This window comes from Geotrypetes seraphini, chromosome 3 (genome assembly GCF_902459505.1).
Source record: "Geotrypetes seraphini chromosome 3, aGeoSer1.1, whole genome shotgun sequence".
In the NCBI taxonomy this organism is placed as follows: domain Eukaryota; kingdom Metazoa; phylum Chordata; class Amphibia; order Gymnophiona; family Dermophiidae; genus Geotrypetes; species Geotrypetes seraphini.
The window spans coordinates 288,464,517-288,485,426 of NC_047086.1; the positions used below are offsets into that span (position 1 = coordinate 288,464,517).

The 20,910-nt window shown below is 42.2% G+C and overlaps 1 protein-coding gene across 2 annotated transcripts in view; it reads left to right on the forward strand.

The window, feature by feature from the left end:
• The window catches only part of ADSS2 (adenylosuccinate synthase 2), a 247,389-nt gene extending 229,438 nt beyond the window's left edge, over positions 1–17,951 (forward strand). For both annotated transcript variants that reach the window (XM_033936570.1, XM_033936571.1), the window contains 2 exons: positions 5,708–5,857; positions 17,134–17,951. In XM_033936570.1, the coding sequence (XP_033792461.1) occupies positions 5,708–5,857; positions 17,134–17,186 (203 nt within the window). In that variant the 3' untranslated portion in view covers positions 17,187–17,951. The remainder of the gene's footprint in view (positions 1–5,707; positions 5,858–17,133) is intronic.
• Positions 17,952–20,910: the final 2,959 nt, after the last annotated feature.

Sequence of the window (20,910 nt, forward strand, 5' to 3'; positions counted from 1 at the left end):
TTTGGCTCCCGTCTGTCCGGCCAACTACCAAAGGTACGGGGAAGGGGGGTGGGGGTGTCGTGGGGGTCGGCCAGGGGGGTCGCGGGTCGGCTGGGGGGGGCGGTCGGAGGTTCTTGGGGGGGGCGGTCGTTGGAGGGAGGGGGGTTTGCGTCGAGGGCAGGAGGGCCTGGGATCCCTCCTGCCCGTAATGTAGTGCGGGGTGGGGGTAGGGGGTCGCCGTGGCCAGGAGGGTTTGGGCTCCCTCCTGGCCCGATATTGTCGGGGAGTTGTGGAGTCGGCCGGGCAAGAGGGCTTGGGCTCCCTCTTGCTCCGATCGTGGATGCGGGTGCGGGTGGGAGCGCGTGCGAGCGGTCGTTCGGGGTGGGGGTGCGAGCAGTCCTGCTGGGGGGGGTGAATCGGGCGTCGGGCGGGGTGGGAACTATGTAAAAAAAATTTTGTATACCGCGCTCACGCGTATAACGCGCGAGGGGTATGCGCGGTAGGTAAAAACGCGTATAATGCGCGCGTTATATGCGTGAAAATACGGTACTAAACGAGAATTATTGTCTACGGTTTATACGTTAGACTCTCAAATGGTGGTACCTCTTAAATTTCATCATCAGTATCTAAAAGATGAGACTCCATCTCTTGACTATACAAAATACCAGATCGCTTGGGCTCAAGATCTTAATATTACTATCTGATGATATTATTCTCTCTGCTGTAACCAGATTACCTTCCTTAAGAAAATACATATATTTTTTTGAAATGCAATATAAAGTTTCAAGTTTCAAGTTCAAGTTTATTTAGCTCTTGATGTATCGCCTATTTTAAATTTTCTAAGCGATGTACATAATATAATAAAACAATTATAAACATAAAAACATCAAATTCCAGTAATAACTAACATGAAAACGAGGAAAGGGGGTAAAGTTACAATAAGGGCATAGGAAAAAAGGGAAAAACAAAAGGTTGGGTAAATAATTTCAAGGCACTCTTTGTGGATGTTAATTAAAACAAAATAGATAATTTTAGAATTTTTAAAGGTCATAAGCATCCTTAAACAGATAAGTTTTTAAGAAATTTTTAAAGGCTGAGAAATCTTGTTCTATTCTAATGTACTGGGGAAGGGAGTTCCACCATTGTGGACTTGCGACAGTGAAAATATCTGCTCTTCTCGTTCCGATGATTTTAAGAGAAGGGATAGATAGTAAGTTTAATTCAGATGAACGTAAACTATTATTTCGACTATATGTTTCACCTAAATGGGCATATCGAGCTAAATTATGTTCTTCTTCATGCTGTATGACATGTGGATTTCAGGAAGCTACTCTTGGCCATATGTTTTGGTCATGTTCGGCTGTTCAATCTTATTGGTCTAGCTTATTTGCCTTTATTGAACGTATCTGGAAGTTGAAAATACGTTTTACACCAGAAATACTTTTTGGAGTAATACCTTCTTATCACCCTAGATTACCTGGAGCTAGAATCTTCTTGAGATGGTCAATCTTGTCTGCTATAAAATGTATTTTATTGTTATGGTTAGAACCAAATGTTCCAACGCTTTCCTTTTGGAGGTCTCAGATGATCACCCTGTTAGCCTGGGAACGTCGAAGTATTCGTGACCTCTCTTCAACAGATGGTCTCCACTTTATAACTATATGGGAGCCATTCTGGAATACCATGACACCTGTGGCTAGGAGTCATATATTGAATTTCTGATACCTGTCTAGTTATCTATACTTAAGTTTATTTCTTGGGACTCCGGACAGGGGGGGTAGGGGGTGAGGTAGGGAGGGGAGGGATGTAAGGTATAATGTATAAATGAGCTTTGTTTACTGTGAATCACTGGACTGTTTATTTGCTCAATAAAAAATTATTTAATCATAAACATTAAGTAGGGAAACTAGAAGCAGACTTGAGATATCAGCATTTGAAAAAAAATATTAAGATTTCTTTTTAGCAGATAAATGTAAAAAGCTTCAGAACCTTAGGGTTTAAACCAAAGGTTGCTCAGGGATTTCCAGAGGTTCTTTGGAGGAGTAGGAGTCGTACCTTTCTTTAGTAAAAACTAAAGAACAAAATCAGGCAACTGGCAAATTGTCATCTTGACATTTATAGCTGAGAACATTGGAACAAGTAGAGAAAGAAAACATAACAGCATCTCACAGAATGAAGAATAAAAACTGTAACTTTAAAAAGATTCAGAGAAAATTGATTTTCAGAGGGATTGGGACTTTTTTTTTTTTAAGAGTTCTAGAAGAGAAAAATAGTTCTGGTGTTATGGGGAACTGTGCAATAGAGCATCGGACGGTGGGGCAATAGCTCACATTGGGAATTGTTTTATAAAGCATTTAACAGTGTTCTCCCCAGGGGATTTTAGCCGGGCACTCCGCCCGGCTAATTTAGATGACCACCCGGCGAAACCTGCTGCTTCCACCAATGCTCCTTCCCGGGCTACTCGCTGCCAAAAATTTTGACGCCTGCCTTTTTTTTTTTGCCAGGCTTTCTGTTTCTACGAAGGCAGGACCCAGCAGCGAGGAAGGCCCAAAGCAAATAAAAGCAGCAAGTTGTAAGCTTCCCTCCGGGGCTCTAACATGTGCATGCCGGCTTCCCTTTTCTTCTCTCCCCCCCCCCCCCCCCCCCCCCCCACAGGATGTAACTTCCGGTTTCGGAGGGAAGAGAAGGGAAGCCGGCACACACACGTTAGAGCCCCGGAGGGAATCTTACAACTTGCTGCTTTTACTTGCTTCGGGCCTTCCTCGCTGCTGGGTCCTGCCTTTGCGGGAACAGAAAGCAGGCAGGACCCGGCAACGAAGAAGGCTCGAAGCAAGTAAAAGCAGCAAGTTGTAAGCTTCCCTCCGTCGCTGATCTATGGAAGATAGGTCAGCGATGGAGGGAAGCTTACAACTTGCCTAGCGACTCTGCCGATGGGTGTGTGAGCTGGGAAGGATGGGAAGAGAAATGCTGCTGCTGCACAGAATGGGGGAGGGGAGGGGGAAGAGAAATGTTATGCTCCTGTACCTATTTTGGGGGGGAAGGGGAAGGGAAGAGAAATGTTGCTGCTGCTGCACCCAATTGGGGAGGGGAAAAGAAGTGCTGCAGCAGCATCCAATTGGGGAGAGAGAGTGGAAGGGAGACCAGGGAAGGGAGAGGAGAGGCAAGAGATGCCAAGACCATGAGAGAGAGGGAGAGGAAAGTAGCTACCAGACCATGGAGGGGGGTAGAGATGTCAGCGCATATGGTGGGAGGGGGAGGAGGGAGATGCCAGGGCATGGAGTAGAGAAGGGAAGGAGATAGAGATGCCAGATCATGGGTTGGAGTGGGAAGGAAGGAAGGAAAGGAGAAGAGAGAGATGCCAGAGCATAGGGGAGGAGGTGAAGCTGAAATGAATAATGTACAAAGGAGAGAAAGGGCACAGGATATACAGTTTATTGAAGGGACATAGAAAGAGGGAAGATACCATATGGAACAGAGAGAGGGCGGACACTGGATGGAAAGGGCAGAGAGGGTAGATAGTGGATGCAAGGGGCAGAGAGAGGGTGGACTGTAGATGGAAGGGGTAGAGAGAGAGGGCAGAGACTGGGTGGAAGGGGCAAAGAAAGGACAGATGTTGCATGGAAGGAAGCAAGGATAAACACTGAATAGAAAGAAGAGAGCGAAGAGAAGATGATTAAAGCAGAAACGACAAAAGGTAGAAATTTTTTTGTTGTTGTTGCTTTACGTAGAATCAAGTAGTATTGTAACTGTATTGATTAAAGTTTATAAATAGGAAATGGAAATAAGGCAGTTTTTTGTGACTAAACCCCTTTCCTAAGGTCAGGACAGGATACCATAACAGCAGGGGTGCCCAAATGGTCGATTGCGATCGACCAGTAGATCGCAAAGGCAATGTGAGTCGTTACCTTTGAAATCTTTTTCTTCCTGCCTCCCCGAGCCAGGCCAGGCGCGTACAAGCGCCTGACTCACAAGACTTCATCTCTGACGTCGGAGAGGAGGTTCTGGGCCAGCCAATCGCTACCTGGCGGGCCTGGAACTTCCTCTCTGACGTTAGAATTGATGTCAGAAGTGAAGTCTTGTGAGTCCGGCGCTTGTACGTGCCTGGACTGGCTCGGGGAACCAGGTGGGAGAAATTGGCGTAGTGGCTTAGGGGGTAGGGAAAGAATTGGGGAAGTGGAGAAATCGGCACGATGGCTTGGGGGAGCAGGGGGAGAGAGAAAGACAGGCAGGCAGGGGGGAGAGAGAAAGAAAGAGAGACAAAGAAAAGGGGAGGGCAGAAAGAAAGAAATATTGGATATACAGTCAGAAGAAGGAAGTGCAACCAGAGACTCATGAAATCACCAGACAAAAAGGTAGAAATGATTTTATTTTCAATTTAGTGATCAAAATATGACCGTTTTGAGAATTTATATCTGCTGTCTATATTTTGCACTATGGCCCCCTTTTACTAAACCGCAATATCGTTTTTTAGCGCAGGGAGCCTATGAGCATCGAGAGCAGCGCAGGGCATTCAATGCATCTCCCTGCACTAAAAACCGCTATTGCGGTTTAGTAAAAAGGGAGGGGGTATATTTGTCTATTTTTGTATAGTTGTTCCTGAGGTGACATTGCATAAAGTCATCTGCCTTGACCTCATTGAAAAACCATGGAATATAAATGATAATTAATATTTTCTCTGCTTACAGTGTGCTTTGTGTTTTTAAAAATTTTATTGTTAGTAGATCATTTTGATTTGGTCATTTTAAAAGTAGCTCGCAAGCCCAAAAAGTGTGGGCACTCCTGCTGTAGAGCCATTTCTTGTATGACTGGATGAGCTATATTTATCTTTTTTTTTTAAGTTGTTTAAATTTATGCAGAAATAAATGGCTAGATTGAACCTAATGACTTCATTAATACCTTTCCCTTTTTTAAACCTCTATACCATTTGAAAGAGGGCAAATATCTAATTATTCCCTTCTAGAATAGGATACTTCTTAAATTTAGTAAAAATATTTTGGCACAAGTGTCAAACCTTAAAAAAGGAAGTCATATTGAGCATTGGAAAATAATAATAATTAACTAATAAAAATAGTACACATTTAGGGCTCCTTTTACTAAGTTCGATAGTAGTTTTAGCGTGCGCAGAATTGCCACATGCGCTAGACGCTAATGCCTGCATTGAGCTGGTGTTAGTTTTCCCGCATAGTGCGGGGGTTTACACGCATTAAAAATGCTAACGCACCTTAGTAAAAGAGGGGGTTAATTTTCCCCACCACCAAATTTCCCAATCCTGCCCCACCTGGCTATTTTTTCACACCACTCGGCTGGAAAAAATTTCTGGGGAGAACACTGTAGAGATAATGTTGCTGATATAGTCAATCCTCAATTTAACGGTCTAATTGTGGGGATGAGGTGTCCATTAAATTGAAATGTCCAAAAAATTGCATCTGTGCAGAACCAAAAGTTTGCTAACTATTGAATTTTATATTTTGAAGTGAAAAAATATCAGTTTTCATATTAAAAACTACAAATTTAGCATTGACCATCAAATAACTAATGTCAGCACTGTTGTTACAGTAGATAGCCATTGGCAATTTATGCTAAAAAATAATGGGGAAGTACCAAACTTCATATAACTTGATGAACTCCCAACTTGTCCATTAAATCCAAAGTCAGTTAAATTGAGGGTTGACTGTACCTCTCCTGTATATAATTGCACAAATCATAACTTTGAACTGTAAATTTTCAGCCAATCAAGAGGTTTTAAATAAAGTGGAGGTGAAGTATGAGACCCTACCAGGATGGAACACAGATATCTCTAATGCAAGGACTTTTAAAGAACTGCCTGAGAATGCTCAGAGATATGTTCGATTTATAGAAGAGGAGCTTGGTATTCCTGGTAAGTGATGTTGGCTTTCTCTTTTTGTTATTCCTACATTTGTGATTTCCCAAAACGATTGCTTTGTAATCAGTTTGGTAAAACAAATCATCCTTTTGAAGCTGGTAGTACTGCATGTAGACATGGGTAGGAGAATTTTCAAAGGTGCTTAACTGGATTCATAGGTATTTAACCATGTAAAATATCTTAACTGAAAGTTGTTGTTTTTTTCTTCCAACATATCTAAATGTTTGTACAGCTTCTATAGCTCCTACACTGTTACAACATTAAAAGAAAGCATTCACGAGTTATGGAAGTAAAATTATGCCTATACAGGTGACTTTCAACTCTATGTGTGCTATTTGCTGAACAAATAACAGGGTGAAAATACATAGCTTGAGGCCAGCACCAACTGATACGGTGTTCCTCCCAAACCCATTGGGGAAAGAAGCAACCCAAGAGGGCAGGACAGGACCCATACCCTAGCACTCTCACCCAGAGCTTGGCACAGTGTCCAGTAGATCAAGGCAGGCGCAGACTTTGACTTCCCACAAATAATATTATAGAGTCAGTTGGATCGCTCTTGGGAATCTGATGTAGAGCCAGAGGATCTCTTGAAGGAGAGATCCCTTAACCTACCTTCAGATCCCTCCCCACTACAGGAGAGGAGGAAGTCTCCTTTGTTGTTTTGAGGGAAATGGCCGAGGTCATTCCATTTAAGTTGGAAGTTGAGGACAAGCCCAGGGCTGAAATGTTGGGATCTTTGATTATGATTCCCCTCCTAAGGAAGCTGTAACAAAGCTGATGCACAATCTCCTCAAGAATGCACAGTTGAAGAATTGGGAGACCCTACTGTGCAGGTTCTACCTAAGAAGGCAGATTCAATGTATAGAGAGCCCAGAAAGCTCATTGATATGAGAAGCTGCAGCTTCCACACCATTCCATAGTGGTCAAATCTGCTCTTAAAGACCCATGCCTTAGTTCTCCCAGGTATGGATGCTCATACTCTGTAATCTTTTGGGAGGAAGGTTTTTCAAGGCTTAATGCTCATTTCCTGCATCCAGTTGTACCATCTCTACCCAAGCATTTGCTTGAAGAACTTGGTGAGCAGTGTAGTTGAGTTTGTTGATACTCTCTAACTGGAGCAGGTCACAGAACATCATCAGATAGCCACTAAGCTGGAGGAGTACAGAAAATACCTGGCTCGGGCCATTTTTGATGTGGCATACAGACTTTCTCCTATTGGCATTGGCATGCGCAGACTCTCATGGCTGCATGTTTTGGATCTTGAACTAGCAGTTCAGGAAAAGTTGACAGATGTCCCTTGCCAAGCGATAACATTTTTTAGGGTTGGACCTCATAAAAAGAGAACTGCTCCTTTTGTGGCCTCCACTTCTCCACTGCTTGCCCTGAATCGGTAGCATGGAATATTACTACTTTTTGTTTTTTTGCCAGGTACTAGTGACCTGGATTGGCCACTTTGAGGACAAGCTGCTGTGCTAAGGCTATTGGTCTGACCTAGTCAGGCTATTCTTATGGTCTTATGTCTCTCTAAACACTTGTTACACTTTTTCACCTTTTATTTGTATTGGACAGCTGCATCTTAGGTTAGTAAGGCATCTTGCACCAGCACCTATGTTGCACAAATACACCACTACTTCAGCTTGCACTAGTGCACAATGGCTTCAACTAGCTGTAAGGAAACAGCAAGGCAAACAATTTGTTAGATTGTCTCCCCCTTGATATTCATTCAGCAGTGGTGATTTTGTTTTACTGCTCACCGCTGGTGTTATCCCAGATATTCAATGCTGGGCTCTGGGCTTTGGCATTGAACATCTAGGCTTTTAGAGGCAACTTACACATAGCCAACTAAGTCAATATTCAGCCTTTGACTGTTTAAGCCAAACTGTGGTATAACAGAACTAAACAGGAAAGGGAGAATATGAAATGGGCAGCCTGCAGTGGGAGAGGGTAATGGAGAGCCTAATGGGTTTGAACATGGTTTGGGCAAATATTGATTGGTGGGGGGTTTTCATTAGGCCACATGAGGTTCAAGTATGTTTATTTGCATGCTATGGGTCTTCTACATGTCCACTAGCTGCTCCACTTTTGACATAGACATGGTCTGGCAGTCACAATTAGTTTCCCTTGCTTTGTTTTTATTATTTTTTTGCAGGGGGGAGTAATTTTATGTTCAGCGCATGAGCTCAGTACCCTCAATCATTTTCAAAGGTTGGCTTCTATGGCTTTGCCACAATGAAAGTAAATACTATGTAGCATGAGTGACTGCATACATCAATAACATGGGACCTGTAGAGGGATCCAAAGAGGATGGGATTTGATTTACTGCTTTTTATCCTAGAACAAGCAGGCAGCATATTCTCACATGTGGGCAACGTTATCCACAGAGCTCCGGCATAGACAGTAAATAGTGCATTGGCACTTTAAGAAATTCAAGCATGCAGACTGCCCGCTACTACACATGTGCGAGTGCCTACCCAACCGTCAAAGACACTCGATACCCTAGTTCCATAAACAAGCTAAGAGGCCAACCAGGGAAGGTGGGAGGGATGTGAGATTATCTGCCTGCTGTCTCTGGATAACACCTGTTACGGTAAGTAACTGTGCTTTATACTAGGACAAGCAGGCAGCATATTCTCGCATGTGGGGGACTCTCTAGCTGAACCTAATGGGATGGAGGGAGTAGTTGGCCAATAAGAATTAAATTAATTTTGTAACACTACTTGGCCGAAATGACCATCTCATCTAGAATAAGATTCTAGACAGTAATGAGATGTGAATGTATGAATTGAGGATCAAGTGGCTGCTTTGCAAATCTCATCAATAGGAGTAGAACGTAAAAAAGCTACTGAGGTCAACATTGCTTGAAGTTTGTGTGCCATAACACGTTCCTCGAAGTGCAAACCAGCCTGAGTGTAGCAGAAGGAAATACATGTTGCCAACCATGTAGAAATAGTTATCTTGGAAACAGGATGGCCAAGTCTATTAGGATTGAAGGAGATGAACAGTTGAGGTGAAATCCTATGCGTCTTAATTCTTTGAAGAAAGTACACTAGAGCACGCTTAGAGTCCAACGTATGAAGAGCTGTTTCTCCAGGATGAGAAGGAAGACTGGATGAAGTCATCAGTGACGCAGAGGGAAGACCCCGGTGAGGAAGGCAGTGAAGCAGTCTGTTCAGTGCTACCTCTGCTGTTTCAAACGGAGGCATGTCCTCGCTGTGGGAGGGTCGGTGGAGTTCTGCTGTGCGGGATGGGAAGGAGGGATGGAAAGATGTGGCACAAGGGGATCTCTCGCGGCCTGGCTATCAGACGGTTGCGAACCAGGGGTTGGGGACCCCTATCTTAGAGAGAGGAAGAGATAATGGTTACTGCGGATGGGCAGACTGGATGGGCCATTTGACCTTTATCTGCCATAATGTTTCTATGTTTCTTTTTCAGAGGTCAAGAATTGGACGTATGCCTTCCGTCTTCTTCGAAATTAGGAAATACTTTGAATAAAAACCTTGATTTTTTTGGGGAGGAGAAGGAGGAATTTCCTCTATTGCATTCAGTTGAAGTATATCTTCTATTTCCTGAAGAAGAAAGGACATCTGAGACATAATGGAGAGTAATATGGAGGAATAGAAAGAGCATGAAGAGAGTACACTTCCTTTATGATTCTTAAGATCCAGGAATCAGTTGTAATGAGATTCCAACATAGGCAGGGCAGGATTAATTATTCGAGGGCCCCTAGGCACACAAGTATACTGGGCCTCCTAGCCCCACCCCTGCTCCACCCACAAACTAAACCCCTTTTTTTACAAAAGCACGGAAGAGGTTTTTAGCACTGGCTGGCGGGCTGAATGTTCTGCACTGTTTTGGCGATCATAAGAATTCTATGACCATTGGAGCAGTGCAGAGCATTTAGCATGCTGGCTTGTGCTACAAACCAAAGGAACAGTACAGTTTAGGGGGTGAAGAAACAATGGTGCATATCACCCAATACTGAACAAAATATAAAGATAGCAGATGTAAATTTGAAAAAAGAGAAATAACAAATCACTTTACAAATTAACAAATAAAAATAAAACAAAAAATGGAAAACAAGTGATACCATTTTAATGAACTAATACATTTTTTAAATTAACTTTACAGTATCCTGTCCTGACCTGAGGAAGAATTTGGTCTCTGAAAGTTAATAAAAAATGTATAAAACTTAGTCCAATAAAAGGATCACTATTTCTATTTCTAAACATTTATCAACACAGCTACAATACTACTTTATCCTAAAGCAAAAAAATATATATATATAATTTTTTTTCTACCTTTGGCATGTGGTTTCTGCTTTCCTCATCTTCTTGTCATTCTCTTCTTTCCATCCACTGTCTGCCCCTTCCAGAAAATGTCTGTCTCCCTCTGCCATCTCTGCTCCTGCCTCCTCTTCCCCTTGGTCTGGCATCCATCATCTTCCCTCTGTTTCCCTCATAGTCTGGCATCTCTCTCCTTCCATCTCTCCTTCCCTCCCCCCCTGTGGTTTTTAGCATCTCTCTCTTCTCATTTCCTTCACTCAGATCTGATATCTCTGTGTCAGCCCCCGTTCTTTGGCATCTCTCTCCTCTCTCTTCCCTTTCCTTCTCTGGTCTTCCTTCTCTATTTTCTGCCTCTGTCTAAATTAAATTCTTTCTTACTATTCAGTCCTCAGTTTTCCTCTTTTCACTGTGTCTACTCACAGCTTGCCATCCCTTTCCTTCACCCCTCCACTATCTCACTAACTATCTTCTTCCCCCCATCCAGCATGTGGGAAAGCAGTAGTAGTGGTGAGGAAGTGAGGGCTGGCACAAGTTCTCCCCACTTCCATCATCTGCCCCTTTCTTCCCACATTTATCATCTGCCCTGCTCTGCCTTGCCCCCTTCTCTCTTTCCCTCCACTCCAGGCCCATCTCACCACTCGCCTTTCACTCAGATATATATATATATTTTTTTAGAACGGCGACACCCCCCCAAGCATCGATCAGTAACGTGGGCTCCCCCATCGACGGACCGATCGGCGACGGACCTCCCCCACATCAACAGAAAGTATGACAAGAAAGCAACGTGGGTAAGAAAGGCAACAGGAACTGAAATTTTGCAAGCGGTGCTGCTTGCTCAAAGCTTCCCTCTGACGCGCCCAGGTGGAAATGAAGCTGCGTAAGAGGGAAGCTTTGGGCAAGCAGCACCGCTTGCAAAATTACAGTTCCCATTGCCTTTCTTATCCGCGTTGCTGCCTTGTCTTACTTTCTGTTGATGGGGGGGGCCTGCGTTGCCGATCCGGGGGGGGCCGCGTTCCCAATCAATGCTGGAGGGGCCCATCGCCATTTGGAAAAAAACAATGTTGATGCCCTCTTCATCGGGCCTCTGTGACCTTTTTGAATCCTAGGCATGTGCCTACTGGGCCTATTGGTTAATCCGGTCCTGAACGTAGGTAAAATGCTGGAAGATGACATAAGAATATAAGAATAGCTTTACTGGGTCAGACCAATGGTCCATCAAGCCCAGTAGCCTGTTCTCAGGGTGGCCAATCCAGGTCACTAGTACCTGGCCAAAACCCAATGTATACAACTTAAGATTTTATCAAACCGAGTGGCCAAAATATTCAATATATCACCCTATACAATAATCCACTCAATCAGAAAAGTGCATATCTTATTCTAATATTACTATATAATCTCCTCTTAGTTCAGGAAAAAGGCCTCAGAAAAGGAGCCTAAGCACAGTCTTATCATAGACTACAATAGTCCGCATAGTTTATAATGCTCCAGTCATCAGCCAAAAACCTGAATTCTTTATTAAATCTTTTCTTTCATTTTTTTTATATCATTTTCTTAAAACATTTTCCCAAATTTTTCTTAAATAATTTATTTAATGAAAGAATTGAATAATTTATATAAAAAATACATTATAAAAAATACATTATAAAAAAAATACATTATAAAAAAATGAAAGAAAAGATTTAATAAAGAATTCAGGTTTTTTGGCCGATGACTGGAGCACGGAGCATTGTAAACTATGCGGACTATTGTAGTCTATGCTAAGACTGTGCGTAGGCTCCTTTTCTGAGGCCTTTTTCCTGAACTAAGAGGAGATTATATAGTAATATTAGAATAAGATATGCACTTTTCTGGTTGAGTGGATTATTGTGCAAAACCCAATATAGCAATGAGAAGAGGAAATGGTTTTACATTATATTTGTGATTTCTATTCCAACGTTACCTTACGGTTCAAGGCGGATTACACAAGAATTGTCATGATATTACAAAATACATTTGGTGGATTACAAGAGAATTGTCAAGATACTAGTAAATGTCAAATGAGTGGTTTGAATATTTTTTTATTTGCTATGTAGATGGTGTTTTGGGTGAAGTTTAGGGGGATCTGGTTCTGTTATAAAGGTTTATTGTACTTTTTGAAGAGTAGGGTTTTTGTTTCTATTTTGAAGGTTTTGTAGTCTGTGGTCGAGGATAGCAGATTTGTGAGTTGTCTGTCCAGTTTTGGTGCTCTGGTGGCTAGTAAGTTGTACATTTTACTTCGTTTGACATTTTTGGTAGGTGGGTGAGTGAATAGTGTGTGGGTTTTCCTGTGTCTGGTTGAGGTAGTTTGAGTTAGTCGGTTGTTCCAGTAGGTTGGGCTGTCTCTGTTTATAGCTTTAAATAGTAAGCAATAGAATTTGAAGTGTACTCTTGCTTGTATTGGGAGCCAGTGTGAGTTGTGTTATGCTTCTGTTATGTGGTCGTATTTTTTCAGCGAGTAGATGAGTCTTAGGGCTGTGTTCTGTATTGTTTGTAATTGTTTGTTGCTGGGCAGGGGAGATATATAATATGTTGCAGTAGTCTATTAAGCCTAGGATTAGAGAGTGTACCAAAAGTTGGAATTGTTTTCTGTTGAAAAATTTTCGAACTTGTCTTAGGTTTCTCATAGTTGCGAATGATTTTTTTAATTATTTTGTTGATTTGTGGTTGCATGGTACATCCTCTGTCAATTAGTATTCCAAGGAGTTTTAGCGAGGGATGAATGGAGTACGAGATCGAGTTTATAACTATGTTTGTTAAGGTTGGGGTTTTGCTGTTTTCCAGGAGGATGAAGTTTGTTTTATCCGGGTTAAGTTTTAGTTTGTGCTCTGTCATCCATGTTGCTACTGTTTCAAGTGTTTTGTGTATTGTGCCTATCATGGTGGGCTCCGGTTGGTCGAAGGGGAGTAGAATGGTGATGTAATCTGCATAGTTGTAGGAGGTTAGGCCATGTTTGTCTAGGTAGGAGCTGAGGGAAGCAATGTATAGGTTGAAGAGTGTGGGAGATAGAGGTGATCCTTGGGGTACTCCACAGGGGTTGGACCATGGTTCTGATTTTTCTTTGTTTATTTTAACTCTGTATGTTCTGGATTGTATGAAGCCTTTGAACCAGGAAAGTACCTTGCCTGAGATTCCTATAGAGTCCAGTGTTTATAGAAGGATGTCGTGGTCTACCTTGTCGAAGGCTGCTGAGAAGTCTAGTTGTATGAGCACCATTTTCTTTCCTATACTGAGGTGTTGTCTAGTGGTGTCCATGAGTGCTCCTAGTAGGGTCTCCGTGCTGTAGTTGGATCTGAACCCAGACTGTGTGGGGTGGAGTAGGTTGTGGTTTTCTAGGAATGAAGTTAGGGTTTTAGCTACAAGGCCTTCCATAAGCTTGACGTAAAGTGGGATTGAGGCTATGGATCTGTAATTGGAAGGTTGGTCCGTTGTTCCTTTGGTGTTTTTTAGGATCTGAGTTATGATGATTTTGCTGAGGTCTTGTGGGAATAGGCCATCTGTGAGTAAAGTTTGTATCCATTGTAGGAGTAGGGTACGGAATAGTGTACTGGAGGTTTTCAGTAGGTATGGGGCAGTGGTTAAGGTCACAGGCTGCATGGCTGTATTTATTATACAGTTTGTTGAAGTCTGACCATTGTATAGGTGAGAAGTGAGACCAGGTTCTGTCAGCTGCGACTGCTTCTTTCTCTGGGGGGGGGGGTGATATCTCTTCTAGGTGCATAGATGTTCCATTGAACGTGGCTCTGATAGTTGCGATCTTATTTTTGAAGAATGTGGCTAAGAGGGTGGCTGAGGGAGGGGGGAGTTATTATTTGTCAGATAGGGTGTGGTGTCTGTAAGTTCTTTTAGTATTTGGAACAGCTTTTTTGGGTCATGGGATCCTTCTATTTGCTTTGTGTAGTATGACTTTCTTTTTTCTTTCAGTTTTTGTTTGTATTTTTGGTTCACTGTTCTCCATGCTTTTTTGGTAGATTCTTGGCTACTTTATCTCCACTTTCTTTCTAGTTTGTCTGCATTGCCGTTTGAGTAGGAGTAGTTTGTTGTCTAACCATTTGTCTGATTTTCTATGGATTCTGGTTTTGGGGTTAGTTCATCCAAGGTTGTTGTACTTAGATGGTTCCTTTGTGGGATGAAGTCTATTGGATTATGGTGTCTGCTTATGTCCAGAATATGGTGGGGTCAATGTATTTAAGTGAGTTGTATGTTATTTTTTGGGTAGTCGGTGTGTTTTTGTTGTTGGACCAGTTGATTTTGAAGTAGTAAGTGTAGTGATCTGACCAGAGGGAACGGTACCAGTTTCCGTTTGATGTTTGGATTTCTTGTTGAGTGGGTTGTTGGGACATGAATGCTGCGATGTCGAGTTGGTATCCTTTTTCACGTGTGGCTTGAGAGTCTAATATTTTGTATGTTAAGGCCTTGAGGTATGATAGTAAGTTTTCTACTTGTTTGCAGGATTGGTTTTTGAGGTGGAGATTGAGGTCTCCTAGGATTTCTAGGAATTCTCTTCCTGAGGATGTTGTGGCGGAGACTACTCTTCGGGGTTTCAAGCACAAGTTGGATATACACCTTCTTGCAAATCATATTGAGGGATACAGTAATTTCAGGTTTTCATACTAGAGAACCTAAATGGGCCGCCGCGTGAGCGGATCGCCGGACTTGATGGACCTCGGTCTGATCCAGTGAAGGCATTTCTTATGTTCTTATGTTAAGTTGTAGGTTGTCGTTAGTGAGTTTCGGTATATAAAGTTTTAAAGTTGATATCTTGGCTATGCTCTCTAGCTTATGATGACTGTATCGAGGTGATGAAATTGATGAAAGGGAACGACGATACCTCAATGAATGTTTAGAACATGAATATTTTGAATGAGAACATCAATGTTTAGATGAATGTCGATGTTTCATCGAAGAACATCGACGTTTTGATGAATCGCCCTGATGATCTTTGATGCAGAGCCTCAATGAGATGACGAACGATGATATCTCGAAGCAGAATCTCGATGTACTGATGTTCGATGATGCTCCAGTGATTCGACGCTTGGTACAAGAGTGTTGATGTCCCCTGGAAAAAGACCTACACTCTGAAGATGAACATCAACGAGTTGGGGATTGACACGAAGCCGAGTGTTGTTTTGATGCAGGCCTTGAGGTGGTATCCTATGTCCCATGAGAACTGCATTCAGATTGTGCTTATACTGACGATGTTGGTGCTGACATTTGGGTGGAGGCAAGTTTAATAATGTTACTAAACTCCACAGGAAGTCATCGACCTGAGATTGAAAGTCCTGTACGATACCTGAAACTGAGTAGGTATCAGGATGTCTGGGAGTGGGAGACCTCAAAGAGGATGGCCCCATGGGAGACTCCCAGTAGAGAAGGAGACCTGCATCAAGGGACTCGATGATGAAGAGGTCAGCTACACTGGTTTGGAGGTGGAAGGCTTCTTAACAGGTTTTTTGGATGAGGGAAGTCCCGATGTCGATGTAGAAGCCGATGGTATCGATGACAGAGATATATCCGGCATATTAGGACCAAACAATCTTTCCTGTTGAATCTTTTGAGTTTTAAGAGAACGCTTCTAAAGGGTGGAACAACGTATACAGGAATCAACTCTGTGTTCGGGCCCCAAACACTGGATACACCAGCTATGTGGGTCGGTGATAGAAATTTTAAACCCCATCAATGATTTCGACATGGACTTGAACACCTGCTCGGCTAAATTAAATTAAATTATATTAGTTCAAAGAAAAACCATTAACCGACGGCCGATCTTCCACTTTTTTTTTTTAACAAATACCAATAAAATAAATTAAGAAGAACTAAATATTTCACAAACTAAATACATGCTGGGAAGGCACTTAAGAAAAAAGACACACAGCTAACAGAAACACGTCTTCTTCTCTCCGCGGAAAATATCACCCACATGTGAGAATATCTGCCTGCTGTTTCTGGATAACATCTGTTAGGGTTAGTAACTGTGCTTTCTATGTGGTTTACATGGGGTAATGAAGTGTTAAGTGACTTGCCCAGTATTGCAAGGTGCTGCAGTGGGAATCAAACTCATAACCTCTGGGTGCTGAGGCAGCTGCTCTAACCACTAGGCCACTCCTCCACTCCATGTTTTAAGTATCCAGGTGGGAGAAGGAGAAATGGGGAAAACTTTCAGAAAAACCCTCTTTCCTTATCATCCTGGTAGACCAAGTTGGGTAACTTCAGTCCTCGAGTGCTGCAATCCAGTTGGCTTTTCAGGATTTCCCCACTGAATATGCAGGAGATCTATTTCCTTACAGTGAAAGCAGTACTTGCAAATAGATGTCCTGCATATTCAATGGGGAAATCCTGAAAACACAACTGAGTTGCAAACTGAGGGTGCCCAACCCTATTCTAGACTACGCCAGAAGAGTGGGGCTGCAGAAACATGTAAAAAAAAAAAAAGCAGGGTTTGCAGCTTAGAACGGTCTTGTTTCTCTATAAAGTTAGTTTTTTAAAAAAAAGGAACAAAGAATAAGTAAATCTTAGAGACACATACAGCAAATTGCTTTTTTCTGGGAATGGCCAGAAGCACATGAGCGTGCTGAGTGGCTGATTGGCATAATGCCGGGAGCGTGTTTCTACAGCGTGTGTGGGGAGTGGTGCTTTTGTTTTGCAGAGTAAAACCACTAATTTACACCTTTGGAGATGTAAATGTCTGCAGTGGCATTTGCACACTACTGAGGCTGAATCTAGGAGCCTAAAACAGGTACCTTTTTGACATTCTTAACATTGGCATCCTGTTAAAAAAAAATAACTCCTACATTAAATGTTTTTGCTGTTTAAAATCTTCCACTGAACTTCTTTTTGAACACAACTTCCCTCTTCTCACTGTGTTCAGTATTTTCCTTTGTATATTCATGGTTTGTTCTCCAAGAAAACAATGCTATAACTAATCCAAACGATGAACATATTAAAATAATTTCTTTCTTTTTATTTCCCCAGTTAAATGGATTGGTGTAGGTAAATCCAGAGAATCCATGATTCAGCTATTTTAAGGATTACAGACGCACACTCCTCACAAGTGTCTTATCCTTAAATTGTATCATTAGTAACTTGCCAAGAAAAGAAGATGGATGCACAGGGCACTGCATGAGAAGCAAATGCCAGAGTTGGGATTTCTGATACCTGCTGTTGGCCTCCAAGGGTGCCAATGATAATTTTGCTTTGAAAAAAAAAAACCATGAACAAATACCTTTCAAAATATTCCAGGCCTTTGGCACTCATATTTTCTCACAATGCTGCTTGCTATTCTAATGTCATCTTATGTTTCATTCATGGGGGAAACCCCCAATTCTCTTGACATTCTCACTTGAAATAACATTCAACACTATGGTTCTCTTTTTTACATTCTCTTTGTTGTCTTTTCTGCCCTTGGTGGTGTTATTTCTTTTGAAATTTTAGGCTTTCAAAAATAATGAATGCAGTTTTGCACAGATAGTTTACCTCCTCATTCTCTGGATTCTTTACAGCAGTTGCTCCTCTGACTAATCATTAAGGAAAAAGGGTGGGGGATGGGTGAGGGAAAGGAAGACGGGAGCTTGATTTTATAATGCCATCCAAATCGGTGTGATATATCCTGTTCAGTAAAGCACTGCACTGGATCCTTGATTATAAGTGTACAGCATATAGAAAACTATCCTTTGTAAATTATTTAATAGAAGACACTGAAGTGTTTTAAGAAAAAAGCAAATAAAAGGTGTGCCCTTGAGTCTCAATATTGTATAAAGGCCATTTAAAGTCATTAAAGTACTATTCTGATAGATTGGAGGTTGGCTTGATTCTCTTATCTTCTAAATGTGTTTGTTTTGATAAGCTACATGATGTCATGATGGGCAGATTTTATGTTTCTCTCAGTGTTACTTTGTTCAGATATGTGAAAGGAAATTTTGATATATCATAGATACTCACATAGGTTGTCCCCGCATAAGTCATATCTCTAACTTTCCTTTTAAGTACTGAGAAAATGCGATGACTTGTGTATAAGTTGCATGAAGTCTCATGGCTAGCATCTCCCCTTCCCCTCCCATGGAGTCTAATCTAATCTCCTAGTCTCTCTATGTGTCTTGTGGGCAGCATTATCTTCCTCTTCCCATCCCTTTATAACAGGGTTCTCAAAGTCCCTCCTTGAGGGCCGCAATCCAGTAGGGTTTTCAAGATTTCCCCAATGAATATGTATGAGATTTATGTGCATGCACTGCTTTCAATGCATATTCATTGGGGAAATCCTGAAAACCCGACTGGTTTGTGGCCCTCAAGGAGGGACTTTGAAATCCCTGCTTTATAACCACTGTCCCCCATACCTCTTCTGGGTCTTCAAAGGTGGTGTGTACAGATGCAGCCTGCAAGCTGCTATTAGCAGTCACAACCTTACCATGCACAGATGACTGAACATCTTCATCAGGATCTTAAGGAGACCATTCTTACAGCAAGAGAGAAATCCAGTGATAATTAGGATTATACATTTGTTAGTATGCCTTAAAATTAGCATATGGTAAATTGATTTACCTTTGAATTAACATGTTAAGCTAATTAGCGTGCACTAAAAGATTTTTAGTAGAACAATTATGTGAAATAAACTTGAAAATAAGTTTAGACTAAAAATATTTGCCCTGTTCACATTCCTACTGACAATATTGCCCTCATTTTACAAACCCTGTTCGCATTTGATACTTGCATTAACTAGCACTTAAATATTTATCTTCTCTAAATGTCTGAATTCATTTTACAAAGCTGGGATATGCACATCTCAACCCAAGAGCATGCAGATGGCAAGGGGGGCATGGTCTGGCTGTGTTTTGGGCAGGACAAAGACGTGGCAAATTCAAAGACATTTATCTTTCAGAAGGGGACCAAATGTTTATATCCTAAAAGATTAACATCAGAAGCTACATCTGCTACCAAAAACATTTAGAATTTGCTAAACAGCTGCTATTGAGGAATACTCCACTGGAGATATTAAGGGGGTTGTGCCCTAAATCTCCCAGTACCCCCCTCCAATTGGTGAGAGAAACTGGTGACTTTGACAATGTTGAGATAATTCTCAGTTATGTTTCTAAGGTGTAAAGATAACCAATTACAGTATGTGCCGGCACATACCTTGTTATGATGTCGCCGTACAGTAGAGAATGACACGGGGAAAAAATTTATCCCTGTCCCTGCTAGCTCGACCTCGTCATCGTCCTGTCCCAGTGGGCTTGGTCACCATCCCGTCCCCACAAGCTCGGCCCCCATCACCACCCCGTCCCCGCAAACCTAGAGAGAAGAAGATTGTTCTTTAAGTAGGAGTTAACCAAAGTGGATGGGATTGGGGAAGGGAGCTGGGGAGGTAGGGAGTAAAGGCAGGGGAGATTAATAGGGAAGAGTCAAAAGGGGAAAATGATACCTAGTGATAGCAAGACAAATATTCTTAATCTAGCCTCTTTCCCAGCGTCTTCTCACCTCTCTCTCTTCCCTAGTTCCCTTCAGGCTGCTTCAGCTTCTTCTCCCCCCCCCCCCCCACCCCCCCAGCACCCTTCGCACGGTCCAATAGCTCCCTCTCACCAGCCAGCCATGCATCTCCCTCCCTCCCTTCCCCTTACCTTCATGGCAATTTCTACAAGGCTATGTATTCTATTGCAGCCGGAGCCTTGAAGTCACTTCGCCTGTGGCTGCTGGAAAGATCTCCTCTTACGCAACCGGAAACAGGAAGTAGTGTCAGCGGAGACCTTTCCAGCAGCCACATGCGACATAACTTCAAGGCTCTGACTGCAATAGAATGCATTGCCTTGTAGAAATCACCACAAGGGGAAGGGAGGGAGATGCCCAGATGGAAGGTGGAAGAGAGGGGGCCACTGGATCGCACGTTCGTTCACAGCGCATGCTCACTCCCTTAACTGCGGAGACAAGGCCATTCACTGCTCCATGGGGAAGTGAATGGCCATGTCCTCGTACTCATGGTGACTTTGTTTTTTGTCACTGTTTCGCGGGTTACCCGCGGCTAAACGCAGGTAACACCCACCGTGTCATTCTCTACCATACAGTACAAGTTATGTGCTAGCTATGAACTCACTGATGATATATGCATTCATTTTTCTAAAATGGATATGTATGCAGCAGGCACCCAATGCCTAAACATCCATTTCTCCTGAATTTTAAAATGGACTCTACGTTAGCAAATTCTGTTCTAAAATACTGGTGAACCTTGAGATGCACTATCCTACATGTCTTGATTCCTCCTTGTCCAAAAGGGGGCTATACATGTTCATTAATAGCAAGATAAAAAGATAACTAAAAATGCTCATTTAAAAATATTGCAAAATAATGTATACATTGATAATAAAAAACATGTAATCTCTTTTTTTTAACCAGAAAATGGAATATTCAAAGGCACATTCTGATGTCATTATAAATGATTGTTTGTAAAATGCAATTACTTGTAGCAGGTGTTTACCAAGGACAGTGGTATAGGAGTCCTCACACATGAATGATGTCATCTGATTGTGGCAGCATGGGAACTTTTCTCCAATACTTTTTGCAGAATTTAGAGAAAGTAGCACTCGTTATGCACACCTGTTTCCATCTGCTGGGACCCCTTGAGTCCATTGCAGGCTTCTTATAATACAACTTCTCAGGGAGGAGAGAGTACTGTTAGGATTCCTACCTTAGTGTTCTCATAGAATACCTCAAACAAATACCAAAAAACGGGACAAAAATCTATTTTAATGCATTTGAACCAAGAAG